General features: G+C 39.3%; 1 protein-coding gene across 2 annotated transcripts in view; it reads left to right on the top strand.

Moving 5' to 3' along the window:
- The window catches only part of lrp1bb (low density lipoprotein receptor-related protein 1Bb), a 276,595-nt gene that overhangs the window by 146,588 nt on the left and 113,844 nt on the right, over positions 1–16,163 (top strand). For both annotated transcript variants that reach the window (XM_079357144.1, XM_079357143.1), the window contains exons 12-20: positions 71–290; positions 2,220–2,409; positions 3,340–3,462; positions 3,778–3,921; positions 5,330–5,455; positions 6,443–6,556; positions 10,278–10,358; positions 10,455–10,625; positions 12,229–12,411. In XM_079357144.1, the coding sequence (XP_079213270.1) occupies positions 71–290; positions 2,220–2,409; positions 3,340–3,462; positions 3,778–3,921; positions 5,330–5,455; positions 6,443–6,556; positions 10,278–10,358; positions 10,455–10,625; positions 12,229–12,411 (1,352 nt within the window). The remainder of the gene's footprint in view (positions 1–70; positions 291–2,219; positions 2,410–3,339; positions 3,463–3,777; positions 3,922–5,329; positions 5,456–6,442; positions 6,557–10,277; positions 10,359–10,454; positions 10,626–12,228; positions 12,412–16,163) is intronic.

Raw genomic sequence — 16,163 nt, 5'->3', positions numbered from 1 at the left:
CTTGACTGCTTGAACCAGAGTAATCTCTATTGGTGCAGTCATTTTTTTCTTTTTATCTGCGTGTTTTTAGCTGGATGTACTGGACAGATTGGGAAGAGGATGAAGTCAATGACAGCATTGGCCGGATAGAGAAAGCCTGGATGGACGGATCCAACAGACGCATTTTTGTCACCTCCAACATGCTGTGGCCCAATGGTCTGACTCTGGATCACAGCACCAGTACCATGTACTGGTGTGACGCCTACTACGATCACATCGAGAGGATCCATCTCAACGGGACTGGAAGAATGGTGAGTTTCACTACATTGAGATCAAACAGAGTTGTCAAATCATCTTACATTTTTACACATCTTATCAGCTAATGATTTCATTGCACAAGTTTCACATCCTAACAGTTTCCTCATATTCTACGCACGTAGCGTTCCGCTTCTGCTCCGTCAGACACCCCGTTACCCTGTCCCACTGGGTCAGTTTCTGGAGTGTGAGCACAGCAGAGTGCAGCCATGAATAGCTGCACACACATCACAGGAGAACTACAAGATCTCAAGGGAATAAAGAGAAAAATGTGCAATCAATTTGTTGCTTTATCTATCTATCTTAGGTTGCTTTGTCGTTCGCTTCTTACGTGCCAGTTATATCATTATAATGATAAAGTGATATACGATCGTGAGTCAGTATATTGTGTTTTATTTTGAAATTGACAGGACACTGTGCGTTTTCTTGTCTTACTTATAGTCCGACTTGATCTATTTCATCCAGCTTGACACATGCTTAGAGCGTGCTCTGTTGAAAATAGACTTGCAGCTTTTGGAGTGGAGACGGGCCTAGGTGCTCGACACGGAAACAGGAGCATCGACTAGAGTGGCGGCAAACAGCTGGGACGTAGTGCACGACGCCAACGAATTGCAGGGCCCTCACTGTTTGTTGACATTGGCAGGAAAGAATAATCACCAAACACAAAAAAAAAAACTGCTTAATATGTTAAAGAAAAATCTCATTAGGTACATCATTTAATAATAAGCCATTTGATGAGAAACCTGCAACTTATTTTTCTATTCTGAAATGTTTTATTATGACTGCTCGTTCCATGTACAGAAGAATAGGCATTGTGGTTTTTAAAACATCCCATTTTTGTAAATACAATGTCTCAGAAATGTCTGGAAGGATAGTGGTTAAAAGTCAAATGTCACTCTCGCTAGCAATGTGCATGTTTTACACCAGTGGGGTTCAGTGTGACATCATAAAATCACTTTTATTTCCATATTTCACTCCTCCTTTGTTAAAGAGATGCGTCAGGAATTTCAGGGGGGAACCCTAACCTTAATCCTAATCCTATCTTCAGAGGTCCGAAATCATTGTTAGATCATGTGTTTCCCATTCTTGTAAAAATACTATTGGATATAGAAAGAGTTGGAAATATGGCCAACATGGAGTGGGGAAGGATGTGTGGCAAAGGAGCCACGTGTTGGACTTGAACCGGGGTTGCCTGTCAACCTGTAGTCTATCTACAAGACATGCACAAACTCACCACTAGGTCACCGGTGCCACTGCTATTTGTTTTTAACCCGTCACATAAAACAATAAGGATCTATTGAAGGACAATTTCCTTTCACTCCAGCCCTCCGGTGATGTTTGTTCTGTTTTCATTACTGTAGGAAATATGTGGGAAAGTTGAGCTTGACTGGTTGGTGTATAAAACTAGAAGGGTGTACTGTAGCCCATATTATCGCCATTTTTATTTGATGTTTTATGAGAGGCTGACTTATTTGCTTTCAGATCAATAAAGTCTGAATATTTCAGGGTCAAACCACTTTTTCTCACTTTTTAAAACTGATATAATGATAATGTGCTAAACAGTGAGATGATTGAAACTGCTCCTTTTCTCACAACAACTGCCAACAAGACAGCCCTTCATCCCAAATTGCTCCTGTCGACTCTAGTTGTACTGGCATATTAAGCTAATGAATTATTTGCAAATGCTATTTAATCAATGCCAAGATTTTAGCAAACATTATCATAGGCATACAGCCGCGTATGAATAAATTTGCGCAATGAAATTGAATCACATTCATCATATACTGTGATCAAATCATTTCTAATTCCGTATTCAAACAGCAAGAAACTCTGTTTGAGATGATTGATTCCTTTTGTTGCCGCTGGTGTCTTTCCTTGGCTCTTCTAATCTTTTGATTACGCTGCATGTTTGCTTCATGTTGCAGGTGGTGTACAATGGAAAAGAGCTGAACCATCCATTCGGAATCTCTCATTATCGTAATTTCATCTTTTGGACGGAGTATATGAATGCCTCTGTCTTCCAGCTGGACTTGTCCACCGGCGATGTCACTCTGCTGCGGAGTGAGAGACCGCCGCTATTTGGCCTGCGCGTCTATGACGCACAGAGTCAGCAAGGTTGGCCGCCTCTCTTTCATGCACTCCTCATCCGGTGAACCGTATCTCTCCTTCCAGAAAAAGTGGCTCTTTTTGCACTGAAAATAGAACCAATCTGTGCCGCGTGTCCTGGTCTTTGTATCCCCTTGTACCCTTGTACTTAATAGAGAGGACTAAATGTGATAAAAACACGAGAGGCTTCACATGTATCCCTGCTTGTGTCAGATTTCAGTGTTATCCGGCACATTGATCAACACTGACAGCGACACTAAAATCACCTGGGGCTCCGAGTAAAGTTAAATAAGGTTACCAAGGTTTGGAGGGGTTTACTCAATTCTCTTACAAATGATGATGGATTCATGCTGTGACAGTAGAGAGCTGTGTTGACCCTTATAGTCTACAGCATCCACAGCATAGTTCCACCTCACACAGTATTCTTGCTGGACATTTCTGTATCGTTCATGTCACTGGATAGATTAATTGGCTATCCATTTCTCATAATATTAATGATTGGCTCGTACAAAACCGAAAGCTTTATCTCATAGGCTCAGGCGCCGCCGTTGGGCTCACTATTAGATGAAAGTGACAGAGCTGTCTTGTGTTTTAACATTACGTGTGTTTATAATGAGTGCTTTGTCTGGTAGGGGAAAAAAGGTTTATCCAAGAGGAATATAAATGATCAAATGTCTGTAACTTGACATGTTCCCAATAATCCATTTGACATGAAGTTATAGAAAACCTGGCATACACCTGTCTTACCTCTTTAAGATACGTTTGGTATTTGTGAGATGAGTTACTTTTGCAGGGAATAAAGCGCCTAGTGCACCTCTGGTGTTCGCTGTAGAAAGGAGGAAAAAAAATAAAAAAGACAAACCTGTATTACTTAAGCTTGGCTGGAGAAAATGTGGCTTTGAATGAGCAAGGCACCTCATTTGTGATCTTTTTCTCCAGGTGACAATGCATGCAGTGTGAATTATGGGGGCTGTAGTACCCTCTGCCTTGCCATCCCAGGGGGCAGAGTGTGTGCCTGCGCTGACAACCAGCTTCTGGAGAAGAACAATGTCACCTGTGCAGGTAGGAGGATGTACTGAATGAGACAAAGTACGAGGCATAAGATCATCTTTTCCCAGTGTAATATAAACGTTATCCTATGGGACTAAGATAAAAAAATAACCCTTATCTATTCATATGCAAATAAGATTTTATACAAATAAAAACAGATTGAAAATTATCCCTGTGGGCGGCCAGGAATATAATCCAACTCCCAATGGTAACTCATAGGGTCATGAGACGTTATTAACTTGTTTTTTTCTGCCATTATAGCGATGCCAATATTTCTCCTAAACACATTATTTACAGGAAGTCTCCTGTTGATTTTGTTTCTCCCAGAAGCGTCAGCCGGTGGTTTAGAGCCTCAGCGATGCAAAAATGATGAGTTCCAGTGCCATAATCAGCGCTGCATACGGGCTTTGTGGAAATGCGACGGAGATGATGACTGTCTGGATGGAAGTGACGAGGAGAGCCACAGCTGCTGTGAGGATCTCAAACACTGTGTCTGCAGTATCAACCAGCTCGCTGTATTCACACAACAAATACATTGTGCTTGCATTTTGCATTCTGATGAACGTACATTCACAACCACACATATGGCACGAATAGCGAGGCTTTTTAAAGGCCCACTCTCTCTGCCTGACACCTTCTATGTTCCTAAATGTCACTAAAGCAGAGGTAAAAAATGTTCCTCCTCCCCACTGCTTTCTTCCCCGATGCTCCTGCTGAAGTTGTTTTGCTCGTCACAAATCACAAGGATAAACACCCTGTAAGACGCTTTTTTCTTTGACGGCTAGCATACGTAATCTAATCCTCCGCCCGAAATATCAGAACTATAAAATCAATTACCTGCTCTCCTGGGACAAAATATATTTCAACAGTCTGCAAACTAGATTTACTTTTTTTTGGGGGGGGGGGGGCGTAAAAGGAGCATAGGGTTGACTTTAAAAATCGGAGAAATGCCGTTTGCAGCTGCATAAAGGGGCTGTTAGTGAATAATAAGTTTGGATGAACTATACTTTTGAGCTAAGGTAGTGAAATTGGCTTAAGAGTCAAGGCTGTACAACCTCATAAAAACATACTTTAGGCACTGTAAAACATATTGTACATTGCCCTCAATTTAGGGACAAACCATCAGTGAGAATCCTGAGTGAGATTCTGCTTTTCAAACATTCTCTTTTATGGTTCATGACCCGGCGTGCTGGTCCCTCAACAAGATTAGTTGAGCTGAGGACTCAATGAAATCCCATTTGAAGGGCTGTGAGTGTACTATATAAGAAAATATAACATATTTTTATCCAGTTATGAGAGAGATCATATAGCCTTTATAAAGTATGAAAAACTGTATATTCTTTGACAAGACCATGCATGGTCATTGTGCTAAACTGAAGACAAAAATGTTCAATTCAAGACTTGTTAGTCTTCAGGTAAAACAGTGTTTTAAGATCAGCAGCACATTCTATTGAGAGAGTGCAATTATTTTTTGGTTTGAGCATCAGACAGTAAGAGAAACCGCTTCAAAAGCTCCCCTGAGGATTAATCGAGGATTGTTTGGGGTGAATCATTTTGACACAGCCAAAGCAAAAAAAAAACTGAAACACTTGAATTGAACAATCGACTCTCTCCCTCACTGAAAGGAAGAGACCGACTTTGGCTTCTATAAGCCTCACTCTGCCTTGTTGTGGTCCATCCAAGCGAACAGCATTATGATTACCTGAGCTGTTATTATAGAAGACAGTTGACATACGGTGTTATATGATTATGCTGTGATCATCACTTCTCATGTTTTCTTTTGTTTTGTTTTGTTTTTTTGGGGGTTTTTTTCAGCTTTGAATGTTTTCTATTTATCTGTAGGGTCACTCAATGATTTCTTTTCCTGTTTGCGCTCTAGACAACCACACCTGTCCCGTTGATCAGTTCAAATGCAGCAACAATCGCTGCATTCCCAAAAGATGGCTCTGTGATGGAACCAATGACTGTGGTAACAACGAGGACGAAGCCAACACCACATGCTTGGGTACACAGTACTAAATTCATTTTTTCTTGGATTAAGCGTAGCTTCGGATGCTGTTTGATGATATTACAATTCAATCAGCAGGTTTTAAAGGATAGTTTCTTGTCATTTCAGAAATTGACAAACTCTGCAAGACAATATCTGTGGTATTTTTGTGCAAACTGATTGATTTCAACAGATATGTTGCCTCAAAATCTCAGAAAGTCAAGGAATGAAAACTGTAATTTTCTGAAATTGTATTATCAACATATTGTGGTTTGAGGACTAACTGCTGTTCAGCTAGTCAAGGTTTTTTTTGTATTTTATTTTTCAACAAAATCCAATCAGGTTTATGTACACTCCACTAAATGAATGAATCCAAACAGCATACTTGAAATACTTCACCCTTACATCTTTTTCTAAAAAGCTGCTCACTTCAGAAGTTGTTTAAACATCAACATCTTGACCAGAGCTGTCGTGTGTTATCAAAGCAGTCATTAGGATTAAACCTTGCAGCTCTGCACAGTGCAATCAATCTCATTATGTGAAAGCACTCTAGAGTATCAAAGAGCTCTAGCACCTACAAGACACAACTGTATACAAGCAACACTAACAGTATATCACTTTGCCTCCCATGTGTTCAATTTGTCCTCTCAGGAGCTTTGTCATCCTCAGATGATCAATCAATGAGCATTAGCAAGAGTATGATGAATGTTTCCTCATCATCAGATTGACATGCGTATCCCACAACAGTAGGAAATCTCTTTTGTGCTCTTCCGTGTGTACTCATCAGAGATGTGCAGTTTGTAAATGACGGCCTATCTAGCAAAGACACATTTCCTGTGGCTTTCAGTACCTTCTCTGCTGTACTGTGTGATTAAGGGATACAAATTTTCCACCAGGCGGACAGTAACATCCTGGTGATGTAGTCATCATTACAGTTGTTGAACACGTTTGGCATTGACTCGTGCATGAATGATCAAATGAATGGTCTTATTTCCTCCCTCTCAGCCCAGCCCTGTCAGGCTGACCAGTTCTCCTGCAGGAACGGACGATGTGTACCTAATGCCTGGAGATGTGACCGGGAAGATGACTGCGGGGATATGTCGGATGAAATATCGTGCAGTGAGTCAAACGCCACTATTTACCTCATGTCACTCAAATGCAACTCTACGTGGATTAAAATCCTGCAGCCATTTGTGCCGCTCTGTTTGGTCAGGACGTAGACAAGGCGAGCGCAGTGAATGAGTCACGTGAGGCCCTTTCAGGCAATGTCTTCCAGTCCTCCTTCGTTATTTAAGTTGTTTCCGATTGGGCCATATTAAAAAAGCAACAATGACTATGTTCTAATCAAGAGGAAATGTATGGGCTGAGTGTCAGTTTGCCTTACTGGCTCAATGGTTATTGCATCAGGCAGTTTTTTTATTCCATTCAGGAACTTAAAAAAACTACTAATTGATGTCTTTTCCAGTAAGTGTCAACATATGTATAGTTCTTTTAAAAAAGGTAAACTTTAGATTTGCCTATAAAAACAGGGGTGGGCAACCAGTGGCCCGGGGGCCACATGCGGCCCTAATCAACCTTTAACATGGCCCTCAGGTCAGTTTTTTTTTATATAATTAGAAACATGAAGATAAAGTGACATAATCTGCCATGAAATCATGAAAACCAGAAATATGTCCATAATAACATTTGATCACAGATATATGTTGAGTTAAATGTGACACATAATTGACTGTAAATGTTTTTGTATTCTATAGTGTGGCCCCCTGGCAGTGAGAACGAAATGAATGTGGCCCTTGCTGTGAAGAAAATTACCCATCCCTGATGAATAGACAGCAAAAAAAAAAAAAAGAATAAAATGAGGCAGTTCTCCGGATGTCATGATATAATGGACGAGAATAACAAGTAAAACGGTTAATTCTTTGCATATGATGTTCTTCAACGCACGTCTTATGGAATCTGCCCCATCCCCCGTCCAAATGCTTATTATTCATATTGTGATATGCACCTGCATCAATATGCTAAATTAAACTGATACACAAACATTATACAAATTAAAAACTACAGTTTTGCATCACTTGTAGCATGCTCACATCATAGCTACGCAGTACCGTGACAATGTACATCCTCAGAGATCCCCTGTAGTCTTTCATTCGAGAACTGAGCGACTCATGTGAAGGCCATTACATTAAAAGAAAGAAGGTTTATACCTTTCAACCAGTGGGCAATCAACGCCATCGTGTGAAAGAACTCAAGAGCCTATTAGTCTATTAAACCATGGATTTACAGTGTCATAGCACAAGTATGCCTTTTTATATGTAGCCTACATGGGATCTAATTCTGGTTGACCCTGGAAATGACTTTTAGCAACTATGTCACTACTCAGGATGTGGACACCTGCCAAGGTCTTAAAAGATTATGAGTTTTCAAATCGAACTGAAAACCACCCTTTGCTTAGGCCGCAACTACGTATCTTGTGCCGCAAGATACCGAATATTCTTGTTGGTCGTTGGGTAACTTGTTGAACACTCATATACTGCTCATTTTTCATTCTGTCTGTCACACGGATAACTTAAAAAACATTGCTTTTGAAGCTGAAATATTGATTCCCAGTTTGTCGGACAAAGAAGAAGACATGACCTCGAGGTCAAGGTCAGGGTTTCTTTATCTGTCTCTCTGGGGAGAAATCTATTTTAGAGACGGGCAAAAATTAGCTGCAGAGAATAAAAGGAATAAATAAAAACAACTAATAGGCCTACAGATGTGCAAAACATCAGCTTACTGCTACTACACACAATCGCAAGTGCATGCACACTGCTTAGCGTCCACGTATCCTGTTTCATACACATACATGGCTACAGTTATCGGTACCTTGGGAGCCCCTTGTTTTTTTCGTTCATCCTCTATTATTTGCTCATAATGAGCTTAACTGAAATAGGAACGAATGATGGCTTCAGCTTGGAGGGGTGATGACGAATAAACAGTTTAACACTAATGAGTTCACTGTTTTTAAGTCATGTCTCAGTGGTTTTAAACGCACTGTCGGTAAAAGTTGCAGTCTGTGTTCAGGATAAATCTTGGGAAACATAAACAGAAAAATAAAAATAAAAAATGGAAAACTGAGGCACCGCATATTTGCCTGAGCTTTGAAGACATATTTAGCATTTTTATTCAGAAGGAGACATCATTTTAAGCTCTAAAATATGTTTTCTTAGCAGCAGGTTGAACTGGATGAATTACAGGTATAGAATTAAAAGATAGGTGTAAAGGTTTAAGATCCCCTCTTATCACTCTGTGTATGAAAGCAGCTTTTTTTACAGTGATTGATGTTTGCCAAACTCTGCTCTGTGCTGTCTCACCTCAGCCTCCCTTTGTGTGTCCTAAGCTGCTCCAGTACGCGCTCACAAACAGCCAGGGTGTAAGCAGTAATTAAAGTTCATGCTCGGCTTCATTCAATCATAATCAAGCTGTGCAGCAAAACATATTTCTCCCATACTGTTGTCTGAGTTTCCTCAGGCATTACTTCTCTGTAGGCACTCTACTGTGAAGCTCTGGCAGCTCACTTAGCTTCAGTGCAGCAACTGTGGGTTTTGGAACACCTGAAGCTCAGTGGTGGCCGCCTTCGAGATTGATGCTAATTTGGATTTTGTTTGTCAGTAGTTTAGTAGTTGTCACACAGTGTCTCATATTGGGCTCTCTGTTTACTTCTGTCATTATTTATGAATGCCACCGTTCCATTTTTTTTTTTCCTGCCAGGCTCACTGTTTACTCGAAACCTTCATTATTTATGGATGTTCATGCTTCATTTTTAATGAATGTTAAATTCCAGCCAGTCATGTGCTGTGCTGTCAGCGAGACCGAACACATTTGTGGGAAATATAGAAGACACTTGTCGGATAAAGATACTGTATGTCTCCTCGAAAGAGTCGGAGGAATGTCAGACAGCAGCAGCAGATGCCAACAAATCAATCCACTGACTTGCATTTTGTATTGAAGTCAATAAAGCTTCAGGCTTCTAGTAAGGGTATTTGAAAGGTACTGTATATACGGTTTCTCAAAATAGGAAAAACAAGAATGGTATCTGACAGGAAGAAGAATTTAAATCCAGACATTATTGATGCACAAAATTCGTCAAATCTGTATTCTATAGTTACTGCAGCAAAGGTAGAAAATATTGATTCTATAACTAGACCAATAAAGCTGATAAATTGCAGTCATGGATGCTGGATAAGCATTTTACTGACTTGGTAGGGGGAGTCATTGATTTGGTATCAACAGCTTAAATTCTCAAGTTAAGCTCCTTTTACAAGGCCGACTGTAATGATAAATGTGTGAGTAGTATCTTAAAGAGAAGTGTGTCAGTGTTGTTTCATATCAGTGCCATAAAGAATACGAGGTTGCAGATTGAAGTCATCATCAGTAAAACAGAAGAAGAAAAACATTTTCAATTAACTTTTAATTTTAACTTTCACCAAACTGCCTAAGTCCACCTCTTCTATGACACCGAATATGTATTCTTGATGCTACATTTTAAATACCGCAGGAAGCTTTCATAGCCTACAACATCTTGTCGCTGATATTCAAGGTTTTTATTAGAAGAGTGCTCTTTAAATGAGACAGAGACGTTGAATTACTCTCACAGTTACATGAGATATATGACCTCTGCATCAATTGATCAAATGTGAGTAACGTAAAGACAGGCTTAAACTAACTCCGTGATCTTGGGTTTGTTGATGATTGTTGATGGAGCAGTTTCAAGTATCTAATGTGTAGAATTACAGGGCGAGAATGTTTAACAGGACTGGGATTACATTATACGTGTACCTCTCAACACACCTTTCAGCCTTCCCCACCTGTGAGCCCCTGACCCAGTTCAGCTGTTCCAATGGACGATGCATCAATATGCAGTGGCGTTGTGATTCAGGTAAGGGAGGTTTCTTTTTTTTGGACATAGTCTTTTACAAGAGTGAAGTGATGCGTCACTCACTGAACGATCACAACAATATCAACATGTGTGCAGATGATGATTGTGGAGATCGCAGTGATGAGGTGGGCTGCATCCAGTCCTGCTCCAACACTCAGTTCCAGTGCACAAGTGGCCGCTGTATCCCAGACCACTGGGCCTGCGATGGCGATAATGACTGTGGAGACTACAGCGATGAGAACACGACCTGCAGAGGTGGATCAGCATGTAAGAACGACCTGCGTTATCTTTTTTTTAATGCTGTGAAAGTTGAAAACAATAACAAAAAATAAAAGGATGGGGGCGCTGGTGGCGCAGTGGCAGTGTGCGCGTCCTTATGTATCGAGGCTATAGTCCTCAAGCGGGCGGCCCGCATGTCTCTCCCCACCCTCTGTCCCTGATTTCCACCTCTGTCCACTTTCCTTCCTCTATGATAAAGGCAAAAATGCCAAAAAAATAAATATTTAAAAAAATAAATATATCAAAAAGCCCTAAATAACCTCTGTTTAAAGCAAATGTTTGTATCCTAGCAAGTTTTACATACAGACCTATATTCAGTCATTATTTAGATTTTTTTTAAAACCGACCTCGAAGCGGACATATTATTGTTTTTTATGTTGTTGTTTTTTTGATTGATTGTTGAACAAAATAAAAAATAAGATAAACAAAAAATGAAAAAGATAAAATAGTAGTATTCGAAGAGGAGAAGGAAGAAGTAAAAACTTATATTTCCCGACCCCCATATTACATTTCTTTTATTAGTTTATAGATTATTTCCGATTATTTACAACACATAAAAGGCATCACAATCCTGTTAACCACTCAGTGTTATAAAATAATAAAGGCCTACCCCTAATACACTTGTTCCTCTTCCATATAGCCATCGAAGATAGATTCTTTGGGTTTTTTGAATCCGATAATATTTGTGCTGTGTTGTTACTTTATGAACGAGTAGTCATCCTGTGTTTTAGTGTAATACTGATTTTTTTGTTTGATTAAATCCATGCTTAAATGTGGATGTTGTTCTTACACAGTAAATAATTTACCAGCCTGTTTTCACACTCGCTTGTCACTAATCTTATCTGGTCTCAGTTCGGGGGGAATTTGATTGTCAGGAGTTGAATCATTTAATCTAATTATCACACAAACCTCATGTGAGCTTCTTGAAACTCACAGCTGACTTGCTTGTCACTAGAATGTGCAGACTATTCATCAAACTGTTTCCTGACGGGAACTGCAGGCTCTGGCTCTCCCCCGTGTCTGCTTCTGCTTTCCCCCTCAGGGGATTGAATCTGTCTCGCTTTGCCCTGGCTTTAAGAGAAATCTTGTTTGGGTTTGACTTTTTACGTGATAAGCGAATGGTTAATCAGATTCAGGCTGCTCCTTACACTGAATTCACCATGTACTGACTTGAACTAATGCATATTGATTTATATGTTAATGTTAATTTAATATTATTTGGTTTAAAACTTCTTTGTTTGAACGCCATTTCAGCTCTTATATATCAATATGTTTGTTCTGCAGTGCAGCACACACAGAACAGTGGTGTAACCAGGTTTGCTTGTTTGACGTGAAGTTTCAGCACTAAGATAAAGTGACCACAGTCATTAGACAAGACAGAAACATCTTAGACACTGAAGTCTGATAACTTCCCTTCCCTTTAGATCTAAGTGACCTGTTATTGCTGCCAAGTGCCCTCCATGGAAAGATAAAAGTTTCTAAACAGTAAAAGATGTCTTGTGAAATAACAGTTTAATACTGCTGCGCCTGTGCCCATGACAGAGTGCCGTAGATCTCTGGATCAGTAATTGTTGAATGCCTGTTGTTTCAGTGCTGCCATCTGTGATCGAGTGCAGTGGAGAGGAATTCCACTGCGTCACAGATGGGACCTGCATCCCAGAACGCTGGAGATGTGACGGAGACAAGGACTGCGAGGATGGGAGTGATGAGAAAGATTGTGAGGGCACCAAAAGGATGTGCGACCCCAAGGCCAAGTTTACCTGCAAAGATACAGGTAGTGTAAAGCAAACCAAGGTCACAATAAAATAAACACATGCAGTGACAACATCCATTTCTCTGTAGAGATCCACCACCCCCCCCAAAGTGAATCATCACTATGTTTTGTCACAGATGGTGGGCCTAAAACATCGTCCAAAAGATTCAGATGAAGTCTGACACATGCAAACGCTTGTTGTAGTGTTGGCTTATGCGCTTCATTAATCATCAGTCACAGATAATTTTTGTTGGTCTGTGGTATAAATTCTGATCCTGAGGCCTTTTACTTAAGTAGGTAACGCTTGCATCATTCATCTAAGAGAAATTTGATGGTTTAAATCCACGGCAGCTTTGCTGAACTTCTTAGAGCATGAAGGACGGTAACACACAGTGACAGAGGAAACAAAATCAACTGCCTTGATTATTGACTGTTGCGGATAATTTATGTGAACATGCACAACAGAACAGCCACGTGGGGTTTACATCATGGAATGTTAAATGTAAAATAATCATGAATAGTTATTATAAGTTTCATGATGTTTAAAAAAAAAAAAAAAGATCTGCACATCAATGTGCTCCCGTTTGAAGGATTTATTAATAAGAGCCAACATGCTCTTCCTCAGAATGGAAAGTGTATTTGTGAGTTGCCATTTTACATATAAACACAGACATACACTCGACCCAGCACATCTACTTATGTACCAAACACAAACATAGAAATATAATTCATCAAAGTATCAAAATATCCATAATAACTTTTTATTTATTACCTGTTTATGTTTTAGATTTGATTCTATTATTACTAAATTGAGTGTTTATTGTTATTGTTATTGCACAACCTTGAGGAACAGTCCTTACATTCCACTGCACATCTGTTTGAGCATGTGACAAATCAAAATCTTGAATATCCTAAAGATAAAACAAATTATAAATATCATCTTAAGAACACAGCGTTTCCTATATCCTACAACAACTTCCACGTCCGGTCTTTTACCGACCATTGGAGTCCGATGGAGTTTTCAAATTAAACTTTATCAACTATTGTCAACGCTCCGTCACAATTTCACTCACACAGTGTGAGCTCTCAGGTCGTGGCCGGACAGTGTGAGCGACTGAATTGTGCGTCGTAAAACGATCCAGTCGTTCAGTGTGAGCTGACTTAACACCACCATGAATTTCTATATATAAACCTATACATATACCTACACAAACATAGCTGACGCAACTGTGATCTAGATTTGTCATGTAGTTTGGAGTTTGAGTCTAGGAGTGTGAACAGATGGCATCACCTATTTATCACCTAAAATTCACTTTATCTATTAGATCATTCACAAAACTTAACCTTCACATTGAAATCAAATAACAAACTGAATATTTTCAACAAAAGCTAGACAAAACAATCCCTTTGCCTCGAGACATTTTGCTTGTTCTAAGAAAGGAGGAGAGTATCTCATTCACTGTGTGTCTATTTGATTTTGTGCATCACTTACAGAGGATGCTGCTGTATGTCTCTCTTCCCTTTTAATGAAGCCTTCCCTCTCTGACAGTTTCTAAAGGCTTAAACCTCCCTCTACTCCTTAGCAATGCATGTGTTATGCAATTTTTCAACCAATTAGGACAGACCATTGAGGTGGCCTGTTTGAACTCTCAAGTTCCTCCGAGTTAGATGTCACCTTCTTTGAGCAGATGAAAGGAGAAGGTCAGACAAAGACTCTGCTTCTCTTTGTCTTTAGCTCCACCGTTCCCCGCTCATCCCTTGACAGTATTATCAAGAATGGAAGCAACGCTGCGCAGTAAAAAGGGGTTGGTGAGACCGAACAGTTATCGTTCACTGTAATACTGCGGTGTCCACCCTCTGTGTACTGATGTAGTTTATTCCGTCCTCTCTCTAGAAGAACAGAGTGCCCTTTCAAGCAATATTCTAAACAGCTCTGATGGATAAAAAGAAGAGAGATGTCTTTCCTCTTTATATTTCACTAATAAAAAAACACAGAGATGAGACTTGGGCAAAACTTATGCCATATGAAAAATGTCTGGAGTACATACATATACAGTATATGAAGCTGTATTGGGCTATAATTATGATCTATAATTAGATCTGGTGCCTATATCTCGAGTTTGTACACATGTAACCTTGTTCCTGCATTTATTTGCTGTGCTTGACCAAAAAATTGGTTTACAACGATACAAAGGCTTATCTGACCTGTAAATGATTATTGGTTTAAGAGACAAAATATACCCCCTTATCAATGTTTCTCTTTTCCCTTTTCCAAGTATTGTTTCTCAAGGCCTTGTCTATTCAAGTTGCCCATTGATGGTGACCCCTTGATTAACCTGCTCTTCACAGATAATTTAGTTTGGGATGCATAATTAATGCATCCTTCTGTGCTTGTATTACATTTTCACGATACAAAATCAAGTGATTTCATTTTCAAGGAGAAGGTTCAGCTCATTCAAATTGTCTAAACTGGCTACATTTACTGTAAAAGGAGCTTTGTCACCGAGTTTCTAAATGAACAGGGGGACCTTCAATCATTTGTAAGAGCAGACCAAATTGACACCAACTTTTTTTGTTGGACTTTAGTTTCTCATCAGTCCAGAAAGCCTCTCAGTCTCTCTCTGTCAACTTCCCATTTGTCAGCCAACTCTAAAAAGTGATTCCTGTAAATCGGTATTCTAACCACATTATTAATGAAAAACACTTTTCCCATTCTACTTTTTTATGTCCTTGATTCATCATTCTTACACAAAAATCTTAAATCTCTTTTGTTCCAACCTTTAAATTCTTGGATTCCCTCACATTTGCAACCAAATAATCCTTGTTGAAGTGAGTTATACTTAATGTAGATTTAGAACGTGTATGCATTACCATGCTGAAAATCAATCCAGGTTGCTGGATTGATTTGGATTGACCTGTCTAACTTTTTGCACAGTGGGTTAGTTTAATTTATGACTTTAATTCAAATGAGTGTCTTTTCATTATAATTGTATTAACTTTTTCATACAAATTGCAAAAAGACCGTCTATGTGGGGATCCCCTACAGGATCAATCTTTTGCATTTAACATATTTCTTCTAAATATTGAATTCTCACACCATGTGGTCAGAAACAACAGCACAAGAGAAAGAGTTTGCTGAAAGGTCAAATTGAAACGTTTGGTTATAGATAGCTGAAGTCATACAGTCCCCTCGTACCATTACAGGTATAGTTTCTGAAATGGGGAAAAACTGTTCATTCTCATTTTGGAGTGAAATAAATCCCAAAACTTTTTTTATTTATTTATTTTAAAATATGCATTTTCTAAGAGCTTACTTGTTAACAGGGAGACATTTCAAATGATTGATATCATTTTAGTACGACTAACACAAAAGAATCCATCAAATCCATTATAGCTGTTGGTCACCTGTTTTATGAACTCCCCCACCCATCCTTTCTTGTCTCTGTAATCAGGCGATCATTCCTAATAAATGCAGAGATGTTGCATTTCAGTGAAATCAAAGATTACATGTATAATGCTTGAGCCTTCTTCATATTCTGAAAGAACATGCCTATTGTGCTTGATTAGCCAACCTGGTTTGTAGTCCATCATTTTTGTGAGTGGGACTCTGATAATAAAATCCAGTTCATTTAGTCTTCATCCACATCTACTTTGCTTTCTGCAGCCACCCTCACTTTTAAAACCCGTCAGGTTGAAATTATGGGATTTTCTGTGTCACTCACGCTGACATTGTTACCATGAATATTGATTTACTCAGTTAAACAAATGACTAA

This window comes from Symphodus melops, assembly GCF_947650265.1.
Source record: "Symphodus melops genome assembly, chromosome: 12".
Classification (NCBI taxonomy): Eukaryota; Metazoa; Chordata; class Actinopteri; order Labriformes; family Labridae; genus Symphodus; species Symphodus melops.
The sequence above is the reverse complement of the archived record's forward strand: the minus strand, read 5'-3'. Positions and strand labels throughout refer to the sequence as shown.